The following is a 27,017-nucleotide window of genomic DNA, read 5'->3' on the forward strand; positions in this document are numbered from 1 at the left end:
AGACCATGACCTCTCTGCTGTTACTTAACCATGTGCCAGATCCTAGACTCTCTTAAAATTAAGCAGTTGTCATCAGTAGTACTTCCACTGCTCCTTGTGTAGAACATACATGTAAAGTAACACATAATTTGCTGTTTCTTGGATACAGAAGATGGCAGTATTGGGCATTTAACAACTGATGAACCATTGGCACCCATGAAAGTTTTGAAATAAACAACCAAATGCGTTTCATAATCTTTTTTCATTAAGAAATTATAACTATAGCTTTCATCCTTTCATCAACAGAGGAAATGCCATAATATTAATCTTCATTTAAGCTATTTATGAGTCTAGATTGAGAAATTCTGTCATTTCTTTTGGTAAGCTACATTTCATCATGGCATTTTTCCAATGTTCTTGGGGAAGGCACCATCTTAAGCTTATATATCTCAGCAATTAAAAGTAGGATCTCATTTTAAGAAAATACAAAATGTAACAGCTTACAGATATCCAGAATGATTCTGGAAAAGGTTGTTATTCTTTTCAAAACAAGAATACAGCAGTTGCATTTTTCTCTGTTTTATTTATTTTTATTAGTTTATACACATATAGCAGCTTGGTTTTCAAGTCCAGGAACAGACTTCCATACAATTTAATTGATACAGTGTCAGAAAGAAAAAGATACGGCAATTCCAGACAAGAGCCATTCACATATCCAAAGTAATACTGCATTCCAGTCAGTAGCTGTTATTCCTTACACTGGAATTATAGACCCCAGGCCTTCACAAGCAGAGTTTATTTTTGTCGCAACCTTCAGGTTTAGGAACTCACTCTTAAAGAAAAATACTCCTTCATGGTCCAATACCACATGAACCTTTTCATGAGAAGGTCAATACTGGATACACAGATTGTACTGTGTGGAAAGCCCAGAACAGAGAAACTTTTATCTTGCAACTTGTAGTTTCGTACCATGCAGTAACTACCATGCATGTCCCACCTTGCACTGTAAATCTCTGTGTGTCTTTCCAGATGTATGCACAGAGCTGTGCATGCACAGTAGGGCAGCGTTGTGTTAAAGTGCAGTGACTCTCTTTGGCACACATTTGAACTTCCTTTCCCTGTGGCTCTGCTGGTTTCCATTTCTTGTATTTTCTGCCATTGTAGAGTAACCTAAGCAGATGAGTTCACTCTGTTGTATGCCCCAGCCCCATGTGGAGAAAAGAAAGATACATTTGATAAGCTTACAAATTATGTAAAATTGTCCTCACTATAATATTTGCCATATGCTCCAGGAGGAGTAGCACCTTTCCTCATGGAATTGTACATGTGTTTGTTTTGGTTTTTTTCCTGGATGATGGAAATGGAAATAAGAGAATATGAGGGGCAGTCAAATGGCAGTCAAATCACTAGCTTGGATTTGGCCCAGAAGATACATGCTAAGTAGGAGACATCCAGGAAGTGTGGATTTGGGATGGGTTAGTTTTCATTGACACTTCTTGGTGTGTTTGTGTAATAAATGTGAAGATGAAGTGGTGGCAGCACCATCCTCCCACCCCTTCCGTGCTGGAAGTCTCTGTTTGCTCACTCTCAGTGCCAGCCCCAATGTGGGCTGTCCTTGGTGCTTTCCTCTGCAAAGTGTCCTTTCCAAGGTGATATATGGGAATGCTGGCAAGTGCATCCTTCCCCCACCTGCACTACTGTCTGGAGAGCTAAATGATTTCTCACACTCTGTCTGCTTCTGTGAGCGCTGATAAAAACTTGGTGACAGCCAAGTCACTTCTGCTCTGTTACAGTGATGACTTTGGTGGCAGTCCTCATTCAACACCCTGTTCCCCCGTGTCTTCTGGAAATGGCAATGCAGTGTTTGTCATTTCCACTGCACCCAGGGAACTGCACAGCACTGTGCACAACTGCAGTTTGGGTCTGCAGTTCGCCAGGTACATTTCCATGAGTGACTAAAGCGGACAGTCACACATTGACTCTTTCCTTGTAAGAATTGGACACAACTCTTTGAGACTAAAGATTAACTTCCTTAGAGTTTAAAACTGTTAATTTGTCAAATTTGAAAACTGAAGTTAAGTTTAGCCACAGTTGTTAATTAACTTATACAATAGCTATCAATATTTTACTTCCCTGGGATTTTCCATTTCAAAGACATTGAAAGGAGCAGAAAAAGTACATTGCTAATCACATGGAGAAGATTGAGGGGATTTGTTTGTTTGTTTTACCAAGTCATATGCTTTCTTGACTTTTCAGCAAATTTCTCCTGATTTGTTCGGTAGTCCAAATTCTGATGTATTTTTAAATATGTACATACAGCTTATACATGAACTTCTGTAGATCAAAAATACTGGAAAAAAAAAAATTACAGAGATACTCTTATTTTCAGCCAGGCAGACAAATTCATTTGGTACAATAAGGAAATAATTCTTTGCACTAGTTCAGTGATATTTCTGGAATGCAGATTGTGAATCAAATTCTTCATGGCTATGACCTGTAGCTCCACAGTAGTTAGGAAAAGCAAAGATACTATAAAAGAGGAGCTAACTGGAAATCTTAACACCTCACAAAGTATCAGTTAAAAACATGCCTTGCATATGTGCCTGTAGATTGTAATTTATTCAAGCAAACTGATGCCTGACTGATTAATCAGTGGCAAACAAATGTAGACATGCTTAAACAGTGCTGTATCTGGCCAAAATGGAAGCAGAGAGGCTGGGCAGAAAGTTATCCATGCATGTAGATTTATTACAAAGATACAAAGTGGCAGAATGTCTGTCTGTCTTTTTAGATTATACAGATATACTCCATTTGTAATCTGAAAAGTTGCAGTGCTTTTTAAGACAGTTTTAAAAAATACCTTTAATTTGAAGCAAAGTTATCTCCCTGCTAACACCTGGTGTATTCTTGGATGTCCACCTGGCTTATTTAAAAAATGTGCTGGCTTTGGGAAAAGATTTATAGATGTGTAGCAATTGGTTGCTTATGTGCAGCGCTCTGTGCATGTACAATTGGATATGCACATGGGCCTTCAGCTGGATGCATTTGGCACCACATCCACGTTGCTGTGCATGTATATATCAACTGCATGATGCTCTCCCTGTGAGCTCTGAGCTGGGGTGTTTATCACACTGCTTTTTCTCCTGGCCTCCTCCCCTCTCTGCTGGAAAAAATAATTTGTCTTGCTTCTTGCCAGCAAGACAAATTGAGGAAAATCAGCCATCCTGGCTGGAATTCAGCAGCTCTGATCAGTGAATCCAGTCATGTCCTCTCAGTTTGTTCCCGCTGGGTGTCGAGTCCCTTTGCTGTACTTTGACACTGGCCCCATACAATTCTGAGGGGAAGAACTAATTTGTGGTGTTTTACAGCAGGGAGAAGTGGTGATGCTGTGTATCACACTCCGTTCCATTTGACTTCTGGCAGCAGGGAAAGAGTGCTTGGCTTTTCTTCTCTCTTCCCAAGTTCTTCAGTGTTTCCCCCAAAGGTAGAAAAAGTTCATGTGTTCGCTATTGAAGCAATGCACATGAATTTACCATGAAACTGACTGCATTCACACGCTTTTAAGATTTTTTAAAGTTACAAATGCTACAGAAACCTGATAGTCCTTCATATATCTGTACATTTTTCAGTGTGCTCCTTTTGATGTGCATATGCACAGCATGTTAATTTAAGCTGTCATTAGAAAGGAATGCATCACCTTTTTGTTTTCATAGGCATAGATTGAACATCTGAGCAGATAATGTATCTAGTAGTTTTGTACCCAGATTGGGTTGCCTAGTGAGAGCAAAGGGGTGCCTGGGAATCAGCTTGGTGAATGGCTTTTAAAGATGGGCTATCAAATCCTTTAACAGTAGCCTCTAAAACCAGTTTAAATTACTGAAACAGTAAGTTCTCTGTTACCCAAAAGTGTGAGTATCTAATGCAGTAAGTATTGGTTATTGTTTTTCATAAATTCAGCCCACAGTTAAGTCAGATTTTCTTACTGTTTTTCATTCATGTGAAGCTCTTCGGGTTTGCAGTCTCAAGACACTTCTTGGTGCTAAAGCACTAACTGAAAGTAATTCTGAAATGATCTTCAAGGTAGGAACTAACCATTAATCAGAGTGGCTACAGGGGGAATACAGCAACATAATGAAATAAAGTAATCCTGTCTTGCTGCCTAGATTGTAGACACTGTTCAAATACCTGCAATACATTTCAGTTTCTGAATTCTTTTTCCTCCACATTTATTTATTTGTCTTGGTAAACATTTGATTAATAGTGCAGAGTGCATTAAAATATTTCCACACGTGTGTGTACACGTATACACAGTGGGTCATGTCTACAAAACAAAAATACATTCCTTTTCAACATGCTTTATACTAAGTCCTTTATTGCACCTCTGCTTGTTCTAGTTGCTACCATAATAAGCCTCTGACAGGAAAAAAGTATTTCTCCCTACGTATGACAGTTCTTTCCATGCAAAGCAATGCCTCAGATGTGAGGTGTTTTTGTGTAGAGCAAGGCATTTGCTCTGCTAGGCTTGAGCAAGGACACAGGAGTGGGGCTGGGGGAACATGGCATTGTGCCCATCAGGCTGGCCCTTCCCAAGGGCTGTGAGTTCAAGGGCAAGTGAGGGGCTATGCCTGAGCCCCGTCTTTTGGGTCCAGGTATTCTATATTCATCACACATTTCTTTTGGGGCCCAGTCTTCCTTTATCCTCAAGGACCCTCAGTGGGGCCAGACAGTTTCCCATGGAAGACAGGTGGCAGCTTCCTTTGGGATCTAGTGGCAGCCAAGCTTCAGATTCGCCTACTGTGGGTAGCAGTTGCCAGCTGCTCTGGTGGGACATGCCACAGACACTCTGTGTGTCTGACACGACACCTGTAAGAAAAAAAGATTGGCCTGGAACACTCTGTAAAAGGTTTTATTTTTAAAAAAAGAAGTGGGAAAATTAAATACTTGTTGCAGTTTTTTTGTTTTGTTTTGTTTTTATTACAGAGAAAGGTAGTAAATAACTAACAGACGACAGTTGTTTCTAGTGCCTGTTTTTAGCTAAAATAACAGGGGTTAATTATTAAACCTTTTACTTGGTTGCTCCCTTGTGCTCCTGATGCTTTAATCCTGGGTCACACAAAGTTTAAGAGTGCTTTACAGGGGAGACTCACTTCTTTTTGCCTCAACCTTTCCATGCTGACGGGATGTTACGGGCTTTGCTGCTTATACTTTCTGTAGTTGCCATTGCTCATGCTGAGCTCTGCAAACCAGGTAAGATTTGGAGCTGATTTCAATCTTTCTTTAGGTAAAGTAGCTATCAGTTTAGACTACAAAGTTGCCAGCTTCTAAGATTTTTATTTTAACTGGTTGTCTTCAGTTTGAAGATTGAAATGCTGAGCATTCACTTCTTTTTTTATGAGTTTGCAAATTAAGTATGGAAGGTGGTCGCACTTCAAGAGATCATTGTAAACCTCATTGAGATTCTGTTGGGCTTTTTTTAACTTCCATTCTCCTAAATGTGTGATTTCTTAAGACATATTTATAAACTGACATTTGTGAAATAATCAGGGAAGCAAATGGTTTACAATCCTATTTTGAGTGACTAGCAATATATGTTTGCTTTTTTCTCTTTTGTCAGATGCACAGAATGCTTTCAAAGTACGGATTAGTATCAAAACAGCTTTGGGAGATAATGCAGTAAGTAAAATATCTTCATATATTCTTCCTAACTTAATATCTGCCAAAATAGAAGTAATGTATAGTATAAAATTTGTGAATGCAACACAAGCAATTTATTCTGCAATGTTAATTGTAATAGTTTGATCAAGTCATGATCCAGGCCTCCATTTCTTGACATTTGACTAGCCCACTCCTTAAAATGTCATCCTTTAGGAGAAATATAAAGCTTGTTTGGTCATAAAGATAATTTTCTCGTTAAAGATTTTTTTTTCCTATGGAAAAGCAGTAGGGATGTTACACTTTATGCATGAGAAGTGCTGCATAAATATAAGTCTGTATTTTGGGAAAAGTACTTCTGCTCAGGAGTGCTAATTGTAAAGTCAAGCATGTCTAGGAAGAGTAGTAGGAAAAGATTTTTAGGTCTTTATGAAATGGGACTTTATGTCAGGCTCTCAGACAAGCATTAACTGTAGAGATCATTCAAGCATGTCTCATCAATTCCCTGCTAATGGAGGGCTTCAGATAGTGGCCTTTCTTCTCTGCCTGTGGTGCACAGGCTTGTCTCATGAAATGCTTTGGCTTAATTCAGATCTTTGGGTTTAATGTAGAAATACTGGTGTGAGCAATGAGAGCTACGGAAGAGATTGGGACATTAGATGACTGAGGGGGCCTTCCTGATCTAAAGCACTATTTAATATTTCAGAGCCTAGTACTTTGTTAGTAGTTTTGAATACTTAGAGCAAATCTGCAGCACGTTAACAGGACTCAGCAGAAAATTATGTATGGACAGTCATGTCCACTGTAAGTCTGGTGTCTGATCATGTTATGAGCCCTGGGAAACAAAAAACAGTAGGTTACATGTTTTAAAAGACTGGTGATATGAGAAACTCCCCATGACTGGAGAAGCTGTCCTGAAATGACCCTAAATGTCAGGTAATTTAAACTAACATTAGCAGGGACTGAAAGTTCAGTGGCAATTTTATAACCCAAAGTACAAAGAAATATTCAAAATACCTGCTAAAGCAAATATCTCAAAATTCATAGTGAAGTCAGTTCTCTTGGGTGGGAGATTTTAATTAAACAGTAGTGTAAGCCAGGTCTTTTTCAATTATTAAAAATAGAGTAATACTATGGCTGAAAATATGTCAAAATAATTATTAAAGCTCCTCTTGATGATAAGTGCTAATATTTTGATTAAATCTTGGTTCGACGTAGTAACAAAGAACAAAAATTGCAGTTCCTGGTAATGTCGTTTTTTAGTGCCTTTTCCTTTTCCAGCTGTAGTAAAATAAGGGGATGTTTTTTGATCATTTATAATTTTTTTTTTTTGTTTTTCACTCAAAAAGGGTGTGAGACAAATCATTACCCTTGAAGGCTCTTTATATTGCTGGGAAAAAAGCCGTAACTGAGGAGTCTATTGGTTTTTTGTGGTTGTTTATGTCATAGAACAAAATGTGTGAAAGCTCAAAGAGTGGGACAGTCAAGAACAGCATTTTAGAACAACAGCTTGCTGGAAGTGGTATGATGCCATAGAAAATCATCCACAAATAATAAACAATTTATTAAGTACACAGGTGGTAGTAGTTCCTTCCCATAGCCATTGCAGTCTTCTCTGCGAATGACTGAAATTGAAAACTGAAACTGCTATGAAACTGAAATTCATTTTGTTAAAGAATTTGGGGAACTTTACTTTTTTGTGTTGTTTATTTTAGCAAAGAGAAGTGTAATACTGTCCTTGTGTCACAGCAGGACATGGTCAGCTTGGTTCATTTCCAGGTCACTTCAAGCTCCATGATAACAGAAAGCCGAGATACTGTGGGAATTTTTCTCTAGGAGTGGCAGGATAACTCCAGTGTACATTCAGGGGCATAGGAAATAGGTTGGTGCAGCTTTTCTCATGGTATAGTGCATGCCATCCCCTGTGTGTGAGACTGATGAAAACAGGATACCATTTTTTTGATTTGTTCACCAGGTAAGCTGTACTCTGAGGCAGGGAGTTCCATTTGGTGTATTTATTTAGTTCTTATCACAATGGAGCTGGAAAGACCAACTGTGATGTAGTAGGTATTCAGCTGTTATCATTTTATTTGCAAATAATGGGTGTACTTGACAGAGGTGTTGTTTGCTGATCTGTGGGAGGAAACCTGGTGCCTGTAGGCCTAAATGGAAGGTGATTTATCAGTCTCTCTGAGGATGGTTTTGACTTTATGAGTGGCTTCTGGAATAGCTGCTAGTCACTAGTTGCTTTCTGTTCATGGAGCCAGCAGAGGGGTAGAGAGTTAATTCAAAAGGGACGGAGGCAACTAGAGAGTGAGAAGAAGTGATGGGCACTGAAGTCTGTGTAACTTGGTGTCATCACTTATTTTTGCCATGAGAGTCAAAGAGTTGTGTCCTCAGGGGCTGCAGCCAGCTGAAGTAGACAGTGCAGGCTTCCCTTCAGGCTCATGTATTCAGGCTGCTTCCAGGGTGGAGGATGAAGAGGAGGAATACTGGCATATACCTTGTGTTTTGCCACCAGATGGGATCCAGAAGTGTGTTTGTGTCTGTAGCCACTCTGCAGTCTGAATGGCTGTAAAGTTAAGTACAGAACCATTCAGGAGGGAATGGTTCTGTGAGATCTTGGATGGTCTCTAGTCCTCACCTGCTCAAAGCCAGGTCAATGCTGAAATCTGGTCACTTTGCTCAGAGGAATCTTGTAATATTATATTCTCATATCTTAAATTTTGTCTTTTACAGCATTTCACTCCATGAGCAATCTACACTCATCATCTTTCATGCATTATCTCATCATCTTCTTCATTCAGTAAGAGGCATTTAAGATTGCCTTTCACAGTTAGCTGTGTCCAATTCTGCTCCTCCTTAACGTATAAAGGATGGCAAGTGCAACTAAGCCAAACATCTTTGTGTTGGTTCCTTTGTAGCACAATGAAGATTGTAAATTTAACAGTTCTGATACCATCATGTAGTGTTTCATTCATAACAGTTATGTTTACAGGATGTGGTTCCAAATGATATTTAAATATGGTTGCAAATGATGTTTAATGTTTCCTCTAGAGCAGCAGAAAGTGTACATCAATAGCTGCTGTGCACAGGGACATCATCAATCATCAGCTGTGCTCCAGGCCTTTGCATTTGGAGGATAAAGATGAAGCTGATAAAGCCCTGTAGTAGAATGAATCAGGTCTAGTGGAAGTTGTCCCTGCCCATGGCAGGGGGGGTGGAACTAGATGATCTTCAGAGTCCCTTCCAATCCAAATCATTCAAGGTTTCTTGGCACCTCTGATCAGAGAAAGCTGCTGATTAGAAAACATTTTCTGGAAATTCATGCCTGCTGTCCTGAGTTCATGCAGTTTGTTGAAGTTGTTCTTGCCTTACTTTTCCTCCTCATTATGTTGCCTCCCCCTGGTATATTCCTGTATGCAGTCATGTACTGAGGTTCTTGTTCACCTGACGCCCACAGCCATGTCCATTTCCTCTACTTCCTATTTAGTCTCCATTTTCTTGGGGCTTCTTGCCTTTCTGCTGAGGAGGCTGTCTGCAATATCTTCTCCTGACTCAGACCCTTGATTTCTGCTGAGCTTTCTCTGCCAGTCTCCTCCCCCTCTTTCTCACAGTTTTCTGTTTATTCTGTCTCTTTTCCTACTCTTAGAGTGCCTACTCTTTCAACTGGGCCTGGAATTCCTACTAAAAATTATCTTCCCTGATTTGAGATACCCTTTTTGTTACTCTGACTTAAAGAAGTGCTAAGCTACTGCATTATTTATGAGAGCTGTGACAAATTGTGCATGTATATATGCATTGCACTAAACATAAACATACTGAGTACATGCACTTGGTAGTGCTGCATTGTATTTGTGTCCACGTGAGCATGAAATGGAGTGTGCTTCATCATTATCTATTTTCAAGACAACTGATTAAATTATCTCTACAGCTGGTTTAATTCACTGGCTAACAAATTACGTCTTTTCTGTCCTTTTGGACCTGTTCTCAAAGACTGCAGATGGCATGTAGGGATTCAGTCAATAGTGCCACACCGAGAAAAAACAGATCTGCCCTTTTAGTAATGCAAATTGTGCTTCATGGTTTAAATACAGATATCTTTAAAATGATGATAAATAGTTCCATGGCTCCAATCTGTATTAATTCCTTTACTACACAATCTCTTTCTTTCAGTACTAGTTGCTCTCATTACTCTCACATTTTCATCAGTGCAGTGGGATCAAAACACATACTTTTATAACTTTTTTCCAAGAAGTTTCTCTCTCTTTTTTTTTTTTTTTTTTAGTTTTAGTTCCCAGGTTGGCAAGCATTGTCACAGTATGCTCACAACCCCTCTTCATTCATGAGGCAAGAGTGGTGAGTCAGAACCCAGGTTCTCACCAGTGCAGCTTCACTTCGGTGCTGCTCAAGTTCTCAGCTGCCTCAACTTTGTTGTCCCTGTCCTATCTCATCTCAGAGAGCCCATTTCACTCAACATTCATCTAGGGATGATAAATAAGATCACTTTCTGCCCTTTAAATTACTCCATCCATCCCTGTTCAATTTCCCAGGATGCCAGTACAACATGAGGGCTGCAGATACCTGAAAGTTGGATTCTCTTTTTTTTTTTTTTTTTTTTGTGGAGAGGTTGCATCTCCATGCACCCAAAATCAGAATTTAAAAATCAGAATTTAAAAACCAGAATTAAGATTTGGAATTTTCAGTGCTATCTACTGCTTTTTGGTGTACATTGCTGTTTTTTGAATATAGGACCATGTTATAAAGGACCATGAAAAAGCAGGTCCGAGTTAACAACAGAGCTAAGTGTCCACACCACTGGGTTTCTGGTTTGGATGATTACAGAGCAGATTTTTTTACTGCTGAAAGTTAAAGATTAGATGTGCTCTGACTTTGTGTTCTGACTGAATGAAGAAAGCTGTTTCTAACCTCCCTTAATATAATTCCAAGAAACTAATAATCTTTGTAATCTGCTGAAAGGGGAAGAAATTCAATCAGTATGCCTCAGTCATGGCTCCTGTTATAAGAATGTAATAGATGCAGTTCTTACAGGTCATTAGAATTGCAAATGTGAGTGAAAGCCCAGGGGAACCCAGTGAAGCTGTCTCAGAAAACTTATATATGCTAGCATGATTTTTCATCAAGACAACAGAGAACAGTTTTCGGAACCTGCATTCTTCTTATTGAGGTAGTAAGGATGCTATTTTCTCTCTTATCTCACATGCAGTATAATAATTTTTAATATATTTGAGTCTTCTTGTAATCAGGACAGTGTGCAGCAATAAGGCTGGAATCTCAGTTTATTTCCTGGTGTCCTAATGTCCAACTCCCAGAGACCACCTTAAACAATGTTTTTTTATTATTATTTTCAGCCAGAGCCAAATAGTCTTAATGGTGGATTTAAACATTCTACTTTAACTGAGTTTCTCCAGCAAAAGAGGCAAGGCTATGAGTGCAGTTGTGTGGGGAGAATTCTAATAATATGTCTAGTCTTTGGTATAATAAACTTTACATCTCCAGTTTGGTCAGCTTTCAGAAATATTCAGTTAATTCAATTTTTTGAAACATTCTTTGCAGTTTATATTATTTATATTACAGTTTCTATTACACTTTTTTTTTCCATTAGAAAAAGTCCTTTGTCCTCACTAAATAATGGGCATTTATTTTCTTAGCACAACCAGAGAATTTATTCATTTTCTTGATCAATACAGCATTTCAAGTTCAGCGACTCTTTTCCCTCTGTGTACTGCCAGCACTGGTGCTGAAACTAATTATTTTTCATCTCCCTTTACAGTATGCCTGGGATGCTAATGAAGAGTACCTCTTCAAAGCAATGGTGGCTTTTGCAATGAGAAGATATTCCAGCAAGAGCACAACTCAGTAAGCATCTGCTTGGATTTGCCTTATACATATTAACAATGCTGCATGTAGTGACCTGTCCTCTGCTGTACCGAGCTGTAGAAATCATTATATAGAGATTCTGAAAGCAGGCTGTTCCGCTGTACTTCTGACACCCAGACACATATTCAACATCACACTGTCTCCATCTTCAGCAGTGTTCAATCTTTGAACCAGTGTCCCTGTGGATCTCAGTGGGATGGTGCCAGTTCACTTTCAGCAGAATGTGGCAGGCAGATTTGGCACCTTCTGGAAACAATACTGGGAGGAGGTGAAGGGACACCCTGGGAGGTCAGGAAAGGCAGCACAGATCTTTGAGTAAGCAGCTCTGGTGCATCCTTCCTTAGAGCTCAGCTTCAGCAGTGTGCTGAAGATGAGCTGACTCAGAGCCCTGGGAGGTGGATAGCTATGCCAGTGCTGTGCTCTGCATTCCTATCCCTGATATCACAGCAGCTGAGTTACCTACCTTCACAAAGTCTCAGATGTTGTAGTGCAGATAGAAATCAGCCTTTAATTGGTTTTGGGATTAAATCTACCCTGAGGTATTGAATGTTCTTTGCCAGCTTCTGATCCTTGCTAGTCTATGAAATTAGATACCAGATTAGACAGAGCACTTAGCAAGGTGTATTTTCAGGATGCTCTTATCTTTCTTAAAAGAAAAACCTTGTAAGTGCATTTCCATAGGCCTATTTTTTTTTATTGTTTTTCAATTTGAAATGAAAGATTGACAGTTCTGGTAGGCTGACAAGGATAAGGTTTACAATTTACTTAAAAATAAAGCTGCTTCAGGCTGTCATTGCATCAGGTGAAGCATATTCCACATTTGAAAAGATATTAGTTAACTTTAGTCACATGATGATTATTGGGGCTGCTGCCTTTCTCTTAAATAAAAGGGGATTTCCCCCTCCATGTGACAGGAGTGTTTGATTCCTGCTGTTTCATTTTTATTCCTCAGAGGTGGTCTCCTTTGAGCAAAAGAGCTGTTGCATCAAGCTTAACAAAACAGCCAAGTGTGCTACTCAACCCAATTAAAATGGCACTTAAAAAAATTAGAGCAAGATACAAGCTAATTACAGATGATTATGTAGGTTTTCAAGGCAGCAGACTTTTCATTCAGCATCTACTCCATAAAGATTCACTTTTGTATACTTATTTTAGTCCTGGATCCTTTTTTAAATTATTCTCTTCCTTCAAAGTCATGCTGTTTTCACACAGCAAAAACCTGTGTCAGAAGCAAATGATCTTTTTCCTCTTCAAGCACTGTGGTTTTCTGCAGATTAAAGTAAGGTTGCTGCAGGAATGGGAAAAAATCAAGCCAGTATGGAAGGAGTAGAAGTTTTAATGGCAGTTATCGGTATCCACTCTGGGCAATCATAGAATTTATACCCATTAATTCAGTTTCCTATCTAGAGAGTTTTTCTTACGGACAAATATGAGGATGCCAGTGTTACTTCAGTTTGGAGGTGGTGTTCCATACATCAATAATTCCCTGCTATTAAGTTCGTCAGAGAAGTCAGTATAATATTTGGAATCAGCCAGCCGTGGGGATCTTTACCTCTTTTTAGGATGGTATCTGACTTTCCCATGGGGTATAAGTTGGGTACACCCGTCATGAGGTCTCTATTGGAGGTATAACTGATAACTCATGTAGGACTTAGAGACACCTTTGGGGTCATTGTAGGCATCATGTCACCTGAAGGAGAGCTGTGCTGCTCTGAGATCTGACACAACTTCCTAGGCAACAGGCTGAAGAGTCTCCTATACGAAGATCTCTCGCAAATCCCCAGGGACCTCAGACTCCCTGTTTAGTGATGGAGAGGCTAGATGAACCTCCCAATACACCTCAGATAATCTGCCTGTTACATGGGAGCAGGACGGCTGTGAAAGCCTCCATCCTGTTAGATTTCCTGGAAATAACACACTCCTTTCCCCACCCTTGGGACTGGCAGCTGGAAGGAAGGAGTGCAGTCCTGTTCAATTCCCTCTGCAGCAGGCATGGAGGTATGGGAGCAGCCAGCATCCCAGCAGGAGCAGCAGCATGCTGTGCACAGGAACAGCACCCTGGCAGAGCTGGTGAGGAGACTTCACTGTGGTGAAGAGGGAGGCACAAGCAGGAGCTTGTAGCAAATGAATTAAATTGCACTGCTGGAAAATAAATTGCATTTCACTACATGAGCTTTTGCAGGAAAATGTCAACAGATTTTCTTCACGAGATGTAAAAGACCAATAACCAATTATTCTGTCATATAAGGACAAACAAATTGCCTGTGACTGCATTCTGGTAGCATTTAAACTTAAGGAAATTTTGCATCTGATTAATTGAAGTTTTTTTTTCAAAATAAAACCTATGAAAAAGATCACTATTATTTTATGTAACTAAATACTGATGCTGCTAGGGTATAAATTATGCACATGGCCATAGCTTGGATGTAACAAACCTCTGCTTTAAAATCCCATTAATTTCTAACACACCTGCAGCCTTGAAGTAACTCACAGCCACAACTAACTTCCACATGAGACACAAATGCCATTAACTTCAGCAAACTGTATCAAGCCCCAGAATAATTTGTCTGGTAGATCAGGATAACCATTGTTGCAGTCTGCCCCATAATTTTTGATATATGAAGTCACCTCTTGTTAGGTTTCTGAAGGCAGATAAAAGCCAGGCTGCGATGACAAGCATTTCAATGTGCTGCTGCAAACAGCAGCTGATGCTGTTGCTGCCCTTGTGTAACCACTGAATGACCCAGCACAGAATGGGGAGGGTTGCACGTTACATGTCAAGCTCTCTAAAGTTAATTTCCAAACTGAAATTTAATACATCATGGAACAGTGTTTAATGTTTGAAAAGCTTGTCATATTTTCAAGTTTGCACAAAACAGAAGAAAGGTACAATCAATCACATTACTCAGTAACTATTAATAGAGTTACAAATAAATACTTCTTTTTCAATGGAGAATTAATACCCCATTATTTCCTGCTTTATATATGGCCTTTCAATTGATTCTCAATTCATATGGTCATGAACTACATAAGCCAACCTTTGCTCTCTCAGTGTTAAAAAATTGTTGTTGTAGCCTGTGTTAGTAACCCTGGTTTCTCTAATCTGTGACTCATTTGAAATAATATGCATCTCTTTTGGGCCTGAGACTAGTTAATCTTTAGAGCAGAAAGAATGTCAACACATTTGTTTTCATTCAAATAACAGAATCTCCTTTTGGTACATCTTTTTCCCATTTATAGTTAAAAAAAGCTGAAATTTTCTTTATGAAGTGAGCAGAAAAAAAATTCATCAACATTATCCATCTTCCTAAGACAGGCTATATTTTGATACTAAAAATATTGTGACCATTTAGAACAACAAAATAAAGAGTATGGGGTAAAGCTGTTAAATCTAAGTAATCCCATGGCTGCTGGGAGGAAAATAATGTTCCTTTGCAGATGCAGCTGCAGAGCCCTGTGTTGGAAGAGGCGTGATGCTTTCGGGAGAGTTGGAGATAGGCACCTGGGACTTGGGGACTGTGGTTCTTCCATGAGCTAACAGCCATTGTGGGCACTCAGCTCCCTTTGAGTCTCTGATAGCTCTTTCTTACCCCTAAGCAATCATTTAAATCTCCATAAGGAGCAATGATGGTGTTTCAGGCCAAGGAATTGCCAGGGTTTCCTGCACTCTCCTCACTGGTGTATTACAGGAAATGCAATTTTGGACTTTTGCCATGTGCCATAAGGCCAAACCAGGATTTTGTCATTTTGATGATAACAGTCTCCTATAATCCCATGTCAAAAGTCTATCAACTGCTAAGGAAAGGAAAAAATGTCCACACATATATTTACAAATACACTTCATTAGTGCCTGTAGAAGCCAGGTTTCTCAGATCTATACAGTGTGATGGCATAGTTGCAGTGGTACTCTGTGTTGTGAATCAAACCTGCAAGCAAATGGCATGGGAGAAAAAATTTGCACCACTGCACAGAAATTTCCACATGGGCGCTTGTTGAACTAGTCTGTTTTGGTGTTTACTCATCCCCTTTGAACTTCTCATGAGTGGGATTATTCTCTTTGGGGCCTGGAAGGGTTTATGGCATTTGTATTCCCCTGATGAAAAAGTGATGGTGGTGAAACTCGAGTTTGGATGCTTGCAATTGAGAAGGATTTTAGTAACAACAGGGAAAAGAAGTCAAATTTACATATCTTTTAGTGCAATCCTTGCTTCCCCTTGTTTCAGTGCTGTTTGTTCTACAGAGAGATACTACCCCTGTGGTGACTGAATGCCTTGTCTCATGCTAAAAACTGTGGCACTTTAGGGAAGACCCTAACTTGAAGAGTCTTTGAATGAAGGTGTGACAGTCTGGGTGTTCTGCCAGTCCTTGTCTGCCTTTATCTTTCTCTTTGGGGATCAATCTTTCTTACCCCATTTCAAGAACATCTGTAGGGCAACATCAACTCAGATTTTCCACCTGGCCTGGTTTTTGATTGCACCGCAGAAGCTGCAGCTTTAGGAACTTTGGCAACATGGAAGTTTTAGGTCCTACTGTTACAAATGCCAAGATAGAAAACTTCCTCTGCAGTTACAGTTTTAAATATTCTGTGAAGTCAGCAAGTGTTTGTCAGCCACCAGCCAAAAGTAGGCATTTTCCCCCTCTCCTGTAAATTTTGTGCTTAATTTTTGTTTTGCAAAGAATAAATATGCTTTCATCTTCTGACTGTTGCCAGCAGCTGATGTGAACATCTTTTCAAATTCCAGAGGATGGCTTTCCTCTTTTATCCATAAAAATTCTCTGTAAAATTGATACTGTTCTAGAGAGGTAAAAGTGGTTGTTTTGGCTCTGCAAAATCACTGCTTTCCATGTTATTGCATATCTCTCTGGAATGGGTGCTTATAGCCCAGAAAACCAACTGCATCCTGGGCTGCATCCAAAGCAGTGTGGCCAGCAGGGCAAGAGAGGGGATTCTGCCCCTCTGTTCTGCTCTGCTCTGGTGAGATCCCACTTGGAATGCTGCATCCAGCTCTTGGGTCCCAGCACAGGAAGGACATGGAACTGTTGGAGTGATCTCCAAAGAACCAAAATGAAATCAGCTCGGTTGGAGCATGGTGCTAATAATGCCTAACTTGTGCCTTTGATCCCTGTGTGGATCACTCCCCTAAGAGTTGGACTTAATGATCCTGGTGGGTCCCTTCCAACTCAGAATATTCTCTGATTCTGAGATTAGAGGACTGGAGCACCTCTCCTTCCAGGAAAAGATGAGACAATTTAGTTTGCTTAGCCTGGAAAAGAGAGACTTCTGGGATGACCTCATAGCACCTTCCAGTACCTGAAGAGAGCCTATGAGAAGGATGGAAAGAGACTTTTGACAAGGGCATATGACAGGACAAATGGGAATGTCTTCAAAACCAAAGAGTAGGTTTAGATTAGATACTAGTGAGAAATTCTTTACTGGTGGTGACTCACTGGCACAGGTTGCCCAGAGAAGCTGTGGATGCCCCATCCGTGGCGGTATGCAAAGCCAGGCTGGATGGAGCAGCTTGGTCTAGTGGCCCATGGCATGAGGGTAGGAATAAATCTCTACGGTCCTTTTCAGCCAAAGCTCTTCAATGATTCATGAGATAGATAGATAGATAGATAGATAGATAGATAGATAGATAGATGATAGAAGGATGGATGATAGACAGACCTCTGTAAAATGATCTATTGCACTACCTGGGGCACTCAAAGCATCACTCAAAAAAAGGTTTCATCGGGAAGTAAAACATTTCTACAAAATACCCATAATGAGGCACTGTGATCTGCCTTACAAGCAGATCCCTGGCTGGATGGGGAATTCCCAGGCATGGGCATTCTCTCTCCCTCCCGTCCCTCTCACCCGCATTCCCCCAGTTCCTCCAGTGCCCCCAGTCCCCCCAATCCCCCCAGTGCCCCCAGTCCCCCCAATCTCCCCAGTCCCCCCAGTGCCCCCAGTCCTCCCAGTGCCCCCAGTTCTCCCAGTGCCCCCAGTTCCCCCAGTGCCCCCAATCCCCCCAGTGCCCCCAATCCCCCCAGTGCCCCCAGTCCCCGCAGTGCCCCCAGTCCTCCCAGTGCCCCCAGTTCCCCCAGTGCCCCCAGTCCCGGCTCCCGCGGGGCCGGGGCGGTGCTGCCCGTGGCCGGCAGGTGGCGCTGCCGAGCAGAGCGCAGGGGCACCTGGGCCCTGTCCCGGTCCTGGAACGGGTCGGCTTTCACTTCGTTGGCTTAAATAGTCGTGATTGTGTCATTCCAGAAGGGTTTTCTGATGTTTCCACCATTTACCAGTAGAAATCTGAAAAGAAAATCGCGTTTAAAATGCATTTTGCAGACTATTTTCTTAGTATGCCATGAGAAGCTGCCTGCCTGTGCCCCTCCATATTTAGCTTCACATGAAACTGAACAATCTTCCTTTAAAATAGATAATATAAATATTTAATACAGCATAAGCTAAAAGGAAGAGGCTAGTGCCAGTAGAATGACTAAATTTAGCTTGTTCTGTCCACTCTGGTGCCTGGCTTTGTGAACAAAGATGTCAAAAACTATAACATCAATTCCACTGATCTTCTCTCCAAGAAATGTTTCTTGTAGAGCTGCACTCACTTAACAATTACATGGGCAATTCTCAATGACTGCTTCCTGTGGTATTTGCTGTGAAAACCAGAATTCTTAGTTCACCAATGCACTTGCTCCATTATATGGCCTTTGTCCTAGCCAATGATGATTGTTATTTAAATTTGTATTTTTCCATTTGATTACACTAAATGTATGTCCAAGACCATGAAAGTCTGTAGTAGATTTAGAAATTCGTTTGAAGACTCATTTGGTCTTCATAAGCTTGATTTCTTTAAAATCATACAGGAAATGGGAAATGTGTGAGTGGTATTTCTTTCTTGAGTATTAACTGTTAGCTATTTTTAAAATAAGAAATTTTTTCCCCCTTAGTTGAGAGCAATATTTTAAGAAAACCTAAAATATTGCAATAAATCTTTCCATGCTTCTTTAATGATAATTTTTGTTTTAACTGTCTGCAGAATTTCCAATGTGCTGCTCTGCAATGTGACAGACCGGGTGTCCTTTTGGTTTGTGGTCACAGATTCTTCCAGAAATGTGACAACTGTTCCTGGAAGTGAGGTAGAGGCAGCTATCAGGTACAGTCACTGCTCTTGCAGTGTTTTCTTCTTTGTCTAGTGAGGATGTTTTCTCTCTCTGGGCCTTTTATGAATGAGCTCTCTGCCTCTTTAAGGATGAACTAATCCAAGTTGCTAAAACACACTGAGGGTGCAGTATTCTTTAATGAATGTGAGATTAGAGGATGTTTAACAGTCCCACAGAATGCAAAGAATGTGAGCCTTGGGATTATAACTTTGGAAAGAGTCTCTGTTGATGCTGGAGACTCTGAAGAAATCTAGTCCCTTTCCAGAGCCCGACCTGTGATGTGCTGTCCAGTGTGTGGCACATTGCTCTCATCCAGCTCTCATCACATTTCCCAGTGAGACAGGTGATGGAAGGACACACTTTTTGGGTGGGATTTATATAATTTAGCTTTTACTGCATGCTACATACACATCTACACCTGGGCTAATGACCATAGGTTCCCTTTCAGTGCTTCTCACTAACAGTTCATCTGACTTAATTTAGAAGTCAGCTTTCACATGAGAAGAGCTCGTGTGAACTCCTCATGAGCAGAGCTGGCTGTGTCCCAGCCTGGCTTAAGCAATCTTGTGCTCACATTCTTTTCATACCAGCTCCTTCTAGAATCCAGTCAATATCCCAGTTGAGCATTGCTTGTACAAAGTGCAGTGAACTACAAATCACTTTGCCTCCTACCATCACATTCTGGAGGAAGTAAAAGGAAGAATGTGGAGCTGACAAGGAAAAAAGAAAAAATGGGACAATCTGACTTCAATGGTCCAAAAAAACCTGCACCAGGGGTTTATAAGGATGAGTCCCTCAAGCAGCATAACACACATATATTTCTCAAGCATGGAGTGGAAAATGGATCTCTTTGTTTTCAGGCATTCTGTTCTGTCTTGAAAATTCGTGTTATCGCTATGGAGGTGTAATGCCTAATTCCTGATGAATGAGTATGCGTTCTTTTGGAAAGATTAATTTAAGCTTATGAGCAGATTAAACTATTTCCTACAGAGACACCAAACAATAGCTTCATAGCATTAGTGGAGGAAGCAGATTATTTATTCACTGAAGCTCTCTGTAAGAGTGCTGGAATGCGGGGGTTTTGCATTTCTGTTATTCTTTGATACATTCAGTAGCATAAGCTGATTTATTTAAGTCTTTTATGTGCCCTGTTTGGCACAGAAATTGGATGGTGTTATTGTTTGGTTTTTAACTGTTGTCTGTCACCTGATAAAGAATATGCTATTTATGAAAAGTTTTAATTCCCACCTAATTTAAAAACAAGAAATAAAATGGTCTATAAAACTAAAGTGCTTTTTGTTCAATTGCTTCTGATTGAGGCTTCCGTGTAAAACCTTTATTATAATTCTTCATGCTAGGGTAGCATATAACACTAGTCAGGGACTACAATTTTGTTGTATGAGATTCCTACAAAGTAAGAATAAAGAGGAAGGTAAACCATGTCAGAGCTCTGTATGATACTTAAGATTTTGCATAAATATACACAGCATATAGTTATGCATGTACAAACATGAAATGCACTTGTAGTTGCCTCCCTGTGTTTCAGCACATAATTCTGAAACTCAAGCCACTAGATGAGGGTAAACAATGCTTATTTCAGCTGTTCACAATGATCCTTTCATATCAGTAAGGAAATCTTTTCTAAATGGCAGACAGCTTATGGCATTATGAGTCTTAAAACATGCCCTGGCTTTCAGTCCTGTCCGGGAATGCTGACTTTCCATTAAGACTAAGAACTTCCTGTTTAAGGGACAATCAAACATTATGATTTCCAAGAAGAGAAATTTGTTAAATCTTACCTGTATTTCCCATACATCTTTTCTTAGGAAATACTTGCTTTGTGGTAAATGAATTGTATACAAGAAAGAGCTGTATTAATTCATACAACTGCTACCAAAAAGAATCTCTCAAGACCAATATATGTAATCCATTTGCTTAAAAATTTTTAACATTTTGAAAAAGCTAAAGAAAGATACTTTTAAACCTCTTAAACCTACATAGATTTAGATCCAGAAGTATCTTACAGGCAGTGAAAATGGGTGAAGATATCTACTAAAGGATAGCAGTTGTACTACTTCTGTGAAAAAGCATATTTTTCAGACTTACAGTTTCTCATATGGAAATGGAAAAAATGTAGAAAGTACAAAACCCTTCAGCTTCATCCTGCAGGGAAGAAGGACACGTTGGCAGCAGGTGTGGATTCTTCCAGACGAGGTTGTATCCTGTGCCTCGTGGCTCTAAGAAAATCTGCAGCAGCAGGGGCAGATGTACGAGCCCATAACATGCAAGATGGTTCAGTTTGAGGGACTAGGGGGCAGCTGTAAGTAAATCCTGCAAGCATTGAAGGGTAGATCTGCCACTCCTGTGCTAAACCTGAATGCTGCACGAGCAAGGCAACAGAGCCAGCCTTACAGCTTACAACCTGCTTTGTCTTCAGGACATGGTTCAAACCAGAAATAAATAATAATATCATACTTCAGGTCTCATCTGTATTTCCCAGTTTTTCAGATAAATGCATACAAAAGTCTGGTGTTCAAAATGTTCTGAGTGTGTGGGTGTCTACGGATTACTGAGGTCTCTTTTATAGTCAAGGTCTGTGTAATCTTGCCAACATCATGGAATCACAGAATCATAAAATCATAGAATCACAGAGTCATTTAGGTCAGACAAGACCTCCAAGGTCATCAAGTTCAACCTTTGACCAAACCACCACTGTGTCAAGCAGACCATGGCACTAAGTACCATGAACAGTTGTGTCTTGAGCACCTCCAGGGATGGTGACCACCACTCCCTAGGCAGCCTTTTCCAATGCTTAACCACTCTTGCAGTGAAGAAAGTTTTTCTGTTGTCCAACCTGATCCTCCCCTAGTGCCGTTTGAGGCTATGTCCTCTTGTCCTGTTGCCTGGGAGAAGAGGCTGATCCCCTAAAGGTGGACAGCGTCCTTTTCTTCATCATGCTGGATGATATTCAGCCCTGCCTAACTTGGAGCATATTCATGAAAAATCCTTTTATTTTCTACTATCTTTTTAACTTGTAAAATACCTTTATAAAGACTTGTGATTTTTTTTTTCCCCCCGAAGGATGAACCGGAACAGAATCAACAATGCCTTCCTACTGAGTGACAAAACGCTGCAGTTCCTGAAGATAACCTCAACCTTATCACCTCCTGTGGAACCCTCTACACCCGTCTGGCTTATAGTATTTGGTGTTGTTCTTTGTCTCATTGTGGCTGGGATTGTTTTCCTCATTGTTTCAGGAATTCAGAAACACAAGAAGTAAGCAGCCTAGCCTTTCTTCTGTTTTAATGGAATACTGATTAGTTAGGTCAGCTGAGCTGGTTTTGTGTTTCAGAGCAGCCTCAGACAGATTAATGCTGTGCATCCTTCTCTAGCTAGGTAAAGATAACCCATCTCTCCTTTTCTGAGAAAAAGACTTAAAATTTTTAACTGTAAGGCAATAGTAATTTTGGGATGTAATGAGGAAATGGTGAGTGTAAGAATATGAGATGAGCTTTAAAAAGACAATTGATGTCATTCTTAGGAAGGTTTATTGTGCCAGGGGTGAGTCTCCTCTCACAGACCACCCACATAGCTACCAAGAGGGGAAAGGCTGGCAGTGACTGTGTCCCTTCCAGGGCAGTAGTGACAAAAGCTGGTGGGGCTAAAAAAACTGTACTGCTGCAGCTTGAGGACACACAGTAGAGCACACAGTCATGATTAATGTATGGCTGAAGGGGGCCTGCTCGCTGGAACAGATCAGGGTTTCACTTACCATCCATGCCTTGATGAGCTCAAAATATGCAGCCCTTCACAGGTTCATGGGCAAATCTCCCCATGAGCTTAGGAGTTTTTTTGGTGGTAGGGTAGGAGAGAGATACTCTCTTTTCCTCTCTATTTCTGCCCTGGTGGCACTGGTGAAAAAGAGAATGGTATTCATGCTTCCCTGGTGTGAGCATGTGGGGGCAACACAGAGATCAGGTGGAGTTTTGATCCTGACATCTCTGCTGGCTCTGAGTTGAGCATAAGGAATTGAAATTTCTCAGCTGAGTTGAGATTCTGCCGTAGAAGTTCAGCTTCTACCATGCTTTTGGCTGCTACAGAGTTTAGGTTTAGTTTTGTAGTTTAGGCTACAAAATTATGACTTCAGCAATAGATTCCTACAGGAACAGCAGAAAAACTGAAAAAGGGTAAATTCCTGCTGTTAACCAGATAATATCAAAATTATTGACTGTATAATGGATTGTATCCCCAAATATATCAGGAGAAAGAATTAATATATGAAAAGTGGTATGCTGCAGAGACTTCTCCTTCCTGCCTTTTTATTACCTTGAACAATGTTAAAAGGACTCAGAAGAACAACACTTGTGAATGTTAAGTGCTTCTCATAGAGAACCTTTAGTAGTGTAGTCAGAATCCCCTCACTTATATAATCAGAGGAGTTACATGAATTTCCAAAAGGCTTTTCTGTTTTCTAAGAAACCCCACAAAATTCAGCAAACAATAGATAAGATACTGTTGGGGAAAGAGTCTGGGAAGGTATTTGGAATCTGTGGATAGTTAAAGCCCTATCACAGCCATGTTGTATGGACTGAATTATTTCATGCCCTAAACATAGGCAACTTCTTCTGTAAAACTGAATGATGTTGCTGCCTGAAGTCCATACCTGCTCTCTGTGGTATCATGGCTCTGTGTTTCTTTATAGTGCCTAACTTTAAGGGGATCTTTGAACATAAATCCCAGCTATTTATCCTAGTTTATATTATTGCATGTAAGTGTAATAATATAAACTAGGATAAATAGCTGGGATTTTTCTAAGTAAAAGAATCACTTGTTCTTCATATCATGCTGAAAGACAGGATTTCTCCCTATATTTTCAAAATTACTCAGCTGAGCTTGAGCAGTTCCCCTCAATATGGTGCAAACTGCATGCTCTTATCATCACACTGCCATTAATATGGCTTGTTGCTGCCTGCCTGTGCTCACTTGGCACCCTCTCTGTCTCATGCTCTTGTCCTTTTAGTTACTATGCTTTTTTCACTTCTCCCTCTGTTTCTCTACTCTACCATTACATAAAACCTTTCCTCAGAGCAGGTCCATCTGTGGCTGAACTGTAACCCTCCTTTCACATCAATAACATCTGCAGGCAGTGGCGGGGAAGTAAGAGAGAGGGTAAACCAAGCATATATTTCTTCTATCAACTGTTGCAAAGGCTGGAGAGGTAAAAGGGATGGTCTAGGTTATTTGGCTTCTTGGAAAAAAAAAATCAGAGAAAAGGATTTCAAAAGCACTGATCTCTTTGTCAGACAGTGAAGCTAAGTGACCAGGTTTTCAAAGACTTCAGCATGTTCAATAGTTAGTTTTCTTAGAAGTCTGTCCAGAGCTTACATAGTCTGTTGCCTAGTAAGCTGGGATGGAAATCTGACCCCTAGGATGGTATTGGCTTCTCATAAATCTGGTATTTTGTCTTTAGAGGCCTTTAAACTACCATGTAAATACCTCAGTTCTGATAAGACCAAAAGCACGTGCTCCAGGCTGTCCATGCTCAGGGTGTCAGGGAAGGGGAGTTGGTTTACAGAGGAGTTTCAGTATTGAGTTAGACTCATGCATCATTTATTGTACTGAGAGATTTGCTGAATTCAGTGCCTACAGTGAGCTGGGTCAGACACCCTGTCTCCCTGCCTTGTGTTAATTCTCCTATCCTTGCACCAATAGGACACCTCCCCCTACAGCAATAGATTTGCCACATGTCCAGGGCAGGATCATCCTCTGCAGTCTGTCCTGAGCTAGCCCAGAGTCTCCCCTTATCCCCCAAAAATCTCATCTGCAGCAGGGGCCATAAAAAATAGTCTTGAGAATACTGAAAGCAGAGTCAGCACAAGGCCTTTCCCTGTATTACTTCTCCCAGGAATTAATTTGCAGCTGTGGGCCTTCCTGAGCTGGATTTGGTCTTCTTTTATGTTTTTTCTTCCCTTAACTTTCTCTTCCCTTAACTTCCCTTAACTTAGAGCGTTGAGTCACCCCTTGGATTCATGGAAATTTTTAGCTTCTCTGAATTCCTCTGGTAATGAGTTTCACACACCTTCTACTCCTCTCATTTCTTTTGAAACTCCTTCTTAGTAACTTTTATGTTCTGTCCCCATGTTTTGTTTTAAAGAACACTCCTTTTTATCAGTGTGAGAGCAGCCAGAAGTCAGAGGTTTCCGCTACTACACCCCAAGTTTATTTTAACAAGTCTTTAATGTGAAGAATCTCCCAAAGGCTATAAAATTTTATTATTGTTAATATCTCTGTCATTAGCAGTTACTCTGAGTCAGATTTTTACAGTTGTCCTGAGTCAGATTGTTACAGTGCACGTTGTGAGATAGGAAGAAGCAGTGCAACTGACCTTTGAGTTTCTTGTCCTCTGAAACCGCTGATGCTGCAGGCCATAAAGTACATCAGGTTTTTCAACTATGAACTAATTGTTCCCAAGGTCAGAATAAATCTGGAATGAAAGGAACATCATGACCTGATATTTGTTTATTACATCTTCTAATGATTGTATTTTAGATAATATTTTTTAGGATTTTTTAAATGTAAATAATTTTACTCAACCACTATTATAATAGGCTTTTGGGACAGCTGGAGTCTGGAAAAGCGGAAGCCATGCAATTGTTTGATCTAGAAAACAACAGTATAACATACTGGGTAGGAAGGTGGCTGCTAATGAAGTTTGGAGAAAAAAATGCAGATTTGCAGCATTGAGATTACCTAAGAAAGCAATCGTGAATGTTCTGAGGAAGGTAATCATGGATGTGATGGATATGATGGATATTTCCACATTTGGAGGCTATAGTTAGTCTAAGACTGATCTGTTTCTAAAAAATATGTTTTATTTTGTACAGATCATGGGGTGTGATCTGTGACATATGCTGCAGGGTCAGACTACATGCTTAGTGTAGACCTTCCCTATGTAAAAAAACCCAAACAGATTTAGAGACTTTTTTCAAATTTTGTTTTGCTCCAGCTTTTCTTTTGCACCTTCTAGTCATGTTGCAGAATAAGAAGGTGAAATAATATTTAAAACATACTTACAACATGTCTACTTAAGGTTTTCTGGTCTCCAGTTCTGAGCTCAAACTGCTAAACTAGGGCTTCCAATCTGTGGGTTCCCCAGCTATTGTATTTAGCAAATACACACGTTTGGTGTATTTGCTTCAGCAAGGAAGTACACCAGATTGTGCCTTTAGGATCACAACCTATGACAAACTTCTAACTAAATAAGCAGGTTTTTTTCCTGTGGAATCATGGTGGAGTGCTGCAGGTCAAGAGAATAAGATGATATTTTCTTTCTTGTTTTTAGAAAGAATAAAGAGTCAACAGAGAGAGAAAATTTAGAAGAAAAAGTTGAAGTGACTCTAGAAAATGGGATTCCTTGTGAAGCACTGGATTTAAAAGCAGGCCACGTTAATGGAGTCTTTGCAGCAGATGATGACCGGTTCACATCCCTATGAAATGCTGCCGCTGCTCTCTGGTGGTTTTCTGAAAGACTCCTGTGCCTGCCTTTTCTCATCACTACTCCTGAATGTCAAACATGAAGACAAGAAAAATGTCCTTTCACGTGATTTCCTTTGAGAGAACCTTTTGCTTGGGTCCTCTTCCATTGCAGTTCTTCTTCATGAGCACTGCAAATAAGAAGGCCTCAGATAATATCCAGAAAAGATTTCCAGAAGATGTGTGGCAGAACAGGGTTGGAACCTGCCTTGTGCCAGGCATCTGATTTTTAATGATTATTTAAATATGTCCATTGTTTGTTTTTTCCTGACATAAATGTGAAACTGCATTATTCCTGAATGTCACTGGGGAGATCATCTGTCATTGTCAATTGTTGATGGGTTTTTTTTCAAGCCATATGCAAAAGTTTCTCTGTAAAATTACTTCTGTTTGCTGCTATGTAGTATGCCTTTAGATGAACAGTCATCAGTGCATAAGAGTTTTCATTTATTGAGAAACGAAAAAGCTTTCACAGCCTCTGTAAGACCAGGTCAAAATACCTGGATCATGTATAGTTCTGGGGCTAGCAAAAATCTGGTACTAGAAGTATTTTTCACTTAACCATCAAGGTTACAGATTATGTGAGCTGGAAATTAAATTTGCAAAACTCTGAAATTTGTTGAAATTAAAAGCTGCAAGAAAGGGCAGATTTTCCACAGGTGCAGTCAAGTGTTTTGTGGCCCAGCTCTCATGAAATCAAAGAATCACAGGGCAGCCTGGGTTGGAAGGGATCTTAAGACCATCTCATTCCAATCCCCCTGTCATGGGCAGGGACACCTTCCACTAGACCAAGTTACTCA

At 40.2% G+C, this 27,017-nt stretch overlaps 1 protein-coding gene across 1 annotated transcript; it reads left to right on the top strand.

Moving 5' to 3' along the window:
- Positions 1–5,159: 5,159 nt before the first annotated feature.
- CLTRN (collectrin, amino acid transport regulator) lies at positions 5,160–26,177 on the top strand (the record flags this gene model as incomplete). The annotated part of the gene is made up of 6 exons (XM_084200980.1): positions 5,160–5,226; positions 5,594–5,652; positions 11,426–11,511; positions 18,561–18,677; positions 21,766–21,960; positions 26,027–26,177. 6 exons carry the CDS (start codon positions 5,160–5,162, stop codon positions 26,175–26,177), a joined length of 675 nt encoding a protein of 224 aa, XP_084057106.1.
- Positions 26,178–27,017: the final 840 nt, after the last annotated feature.

Source organism: Fringilla coelebs (genome assembly GCF_963513975.1).
Source record: "Fringilla coelebs genome assembly, chromosome: 2".
NCBI classification, from domain to species: domain Eukaryota; kingdom Metazoa; phylum Chordata; class Aves; order Passeriformes; family Fringillidae; genus Fringilla; species Fringilla coelebs.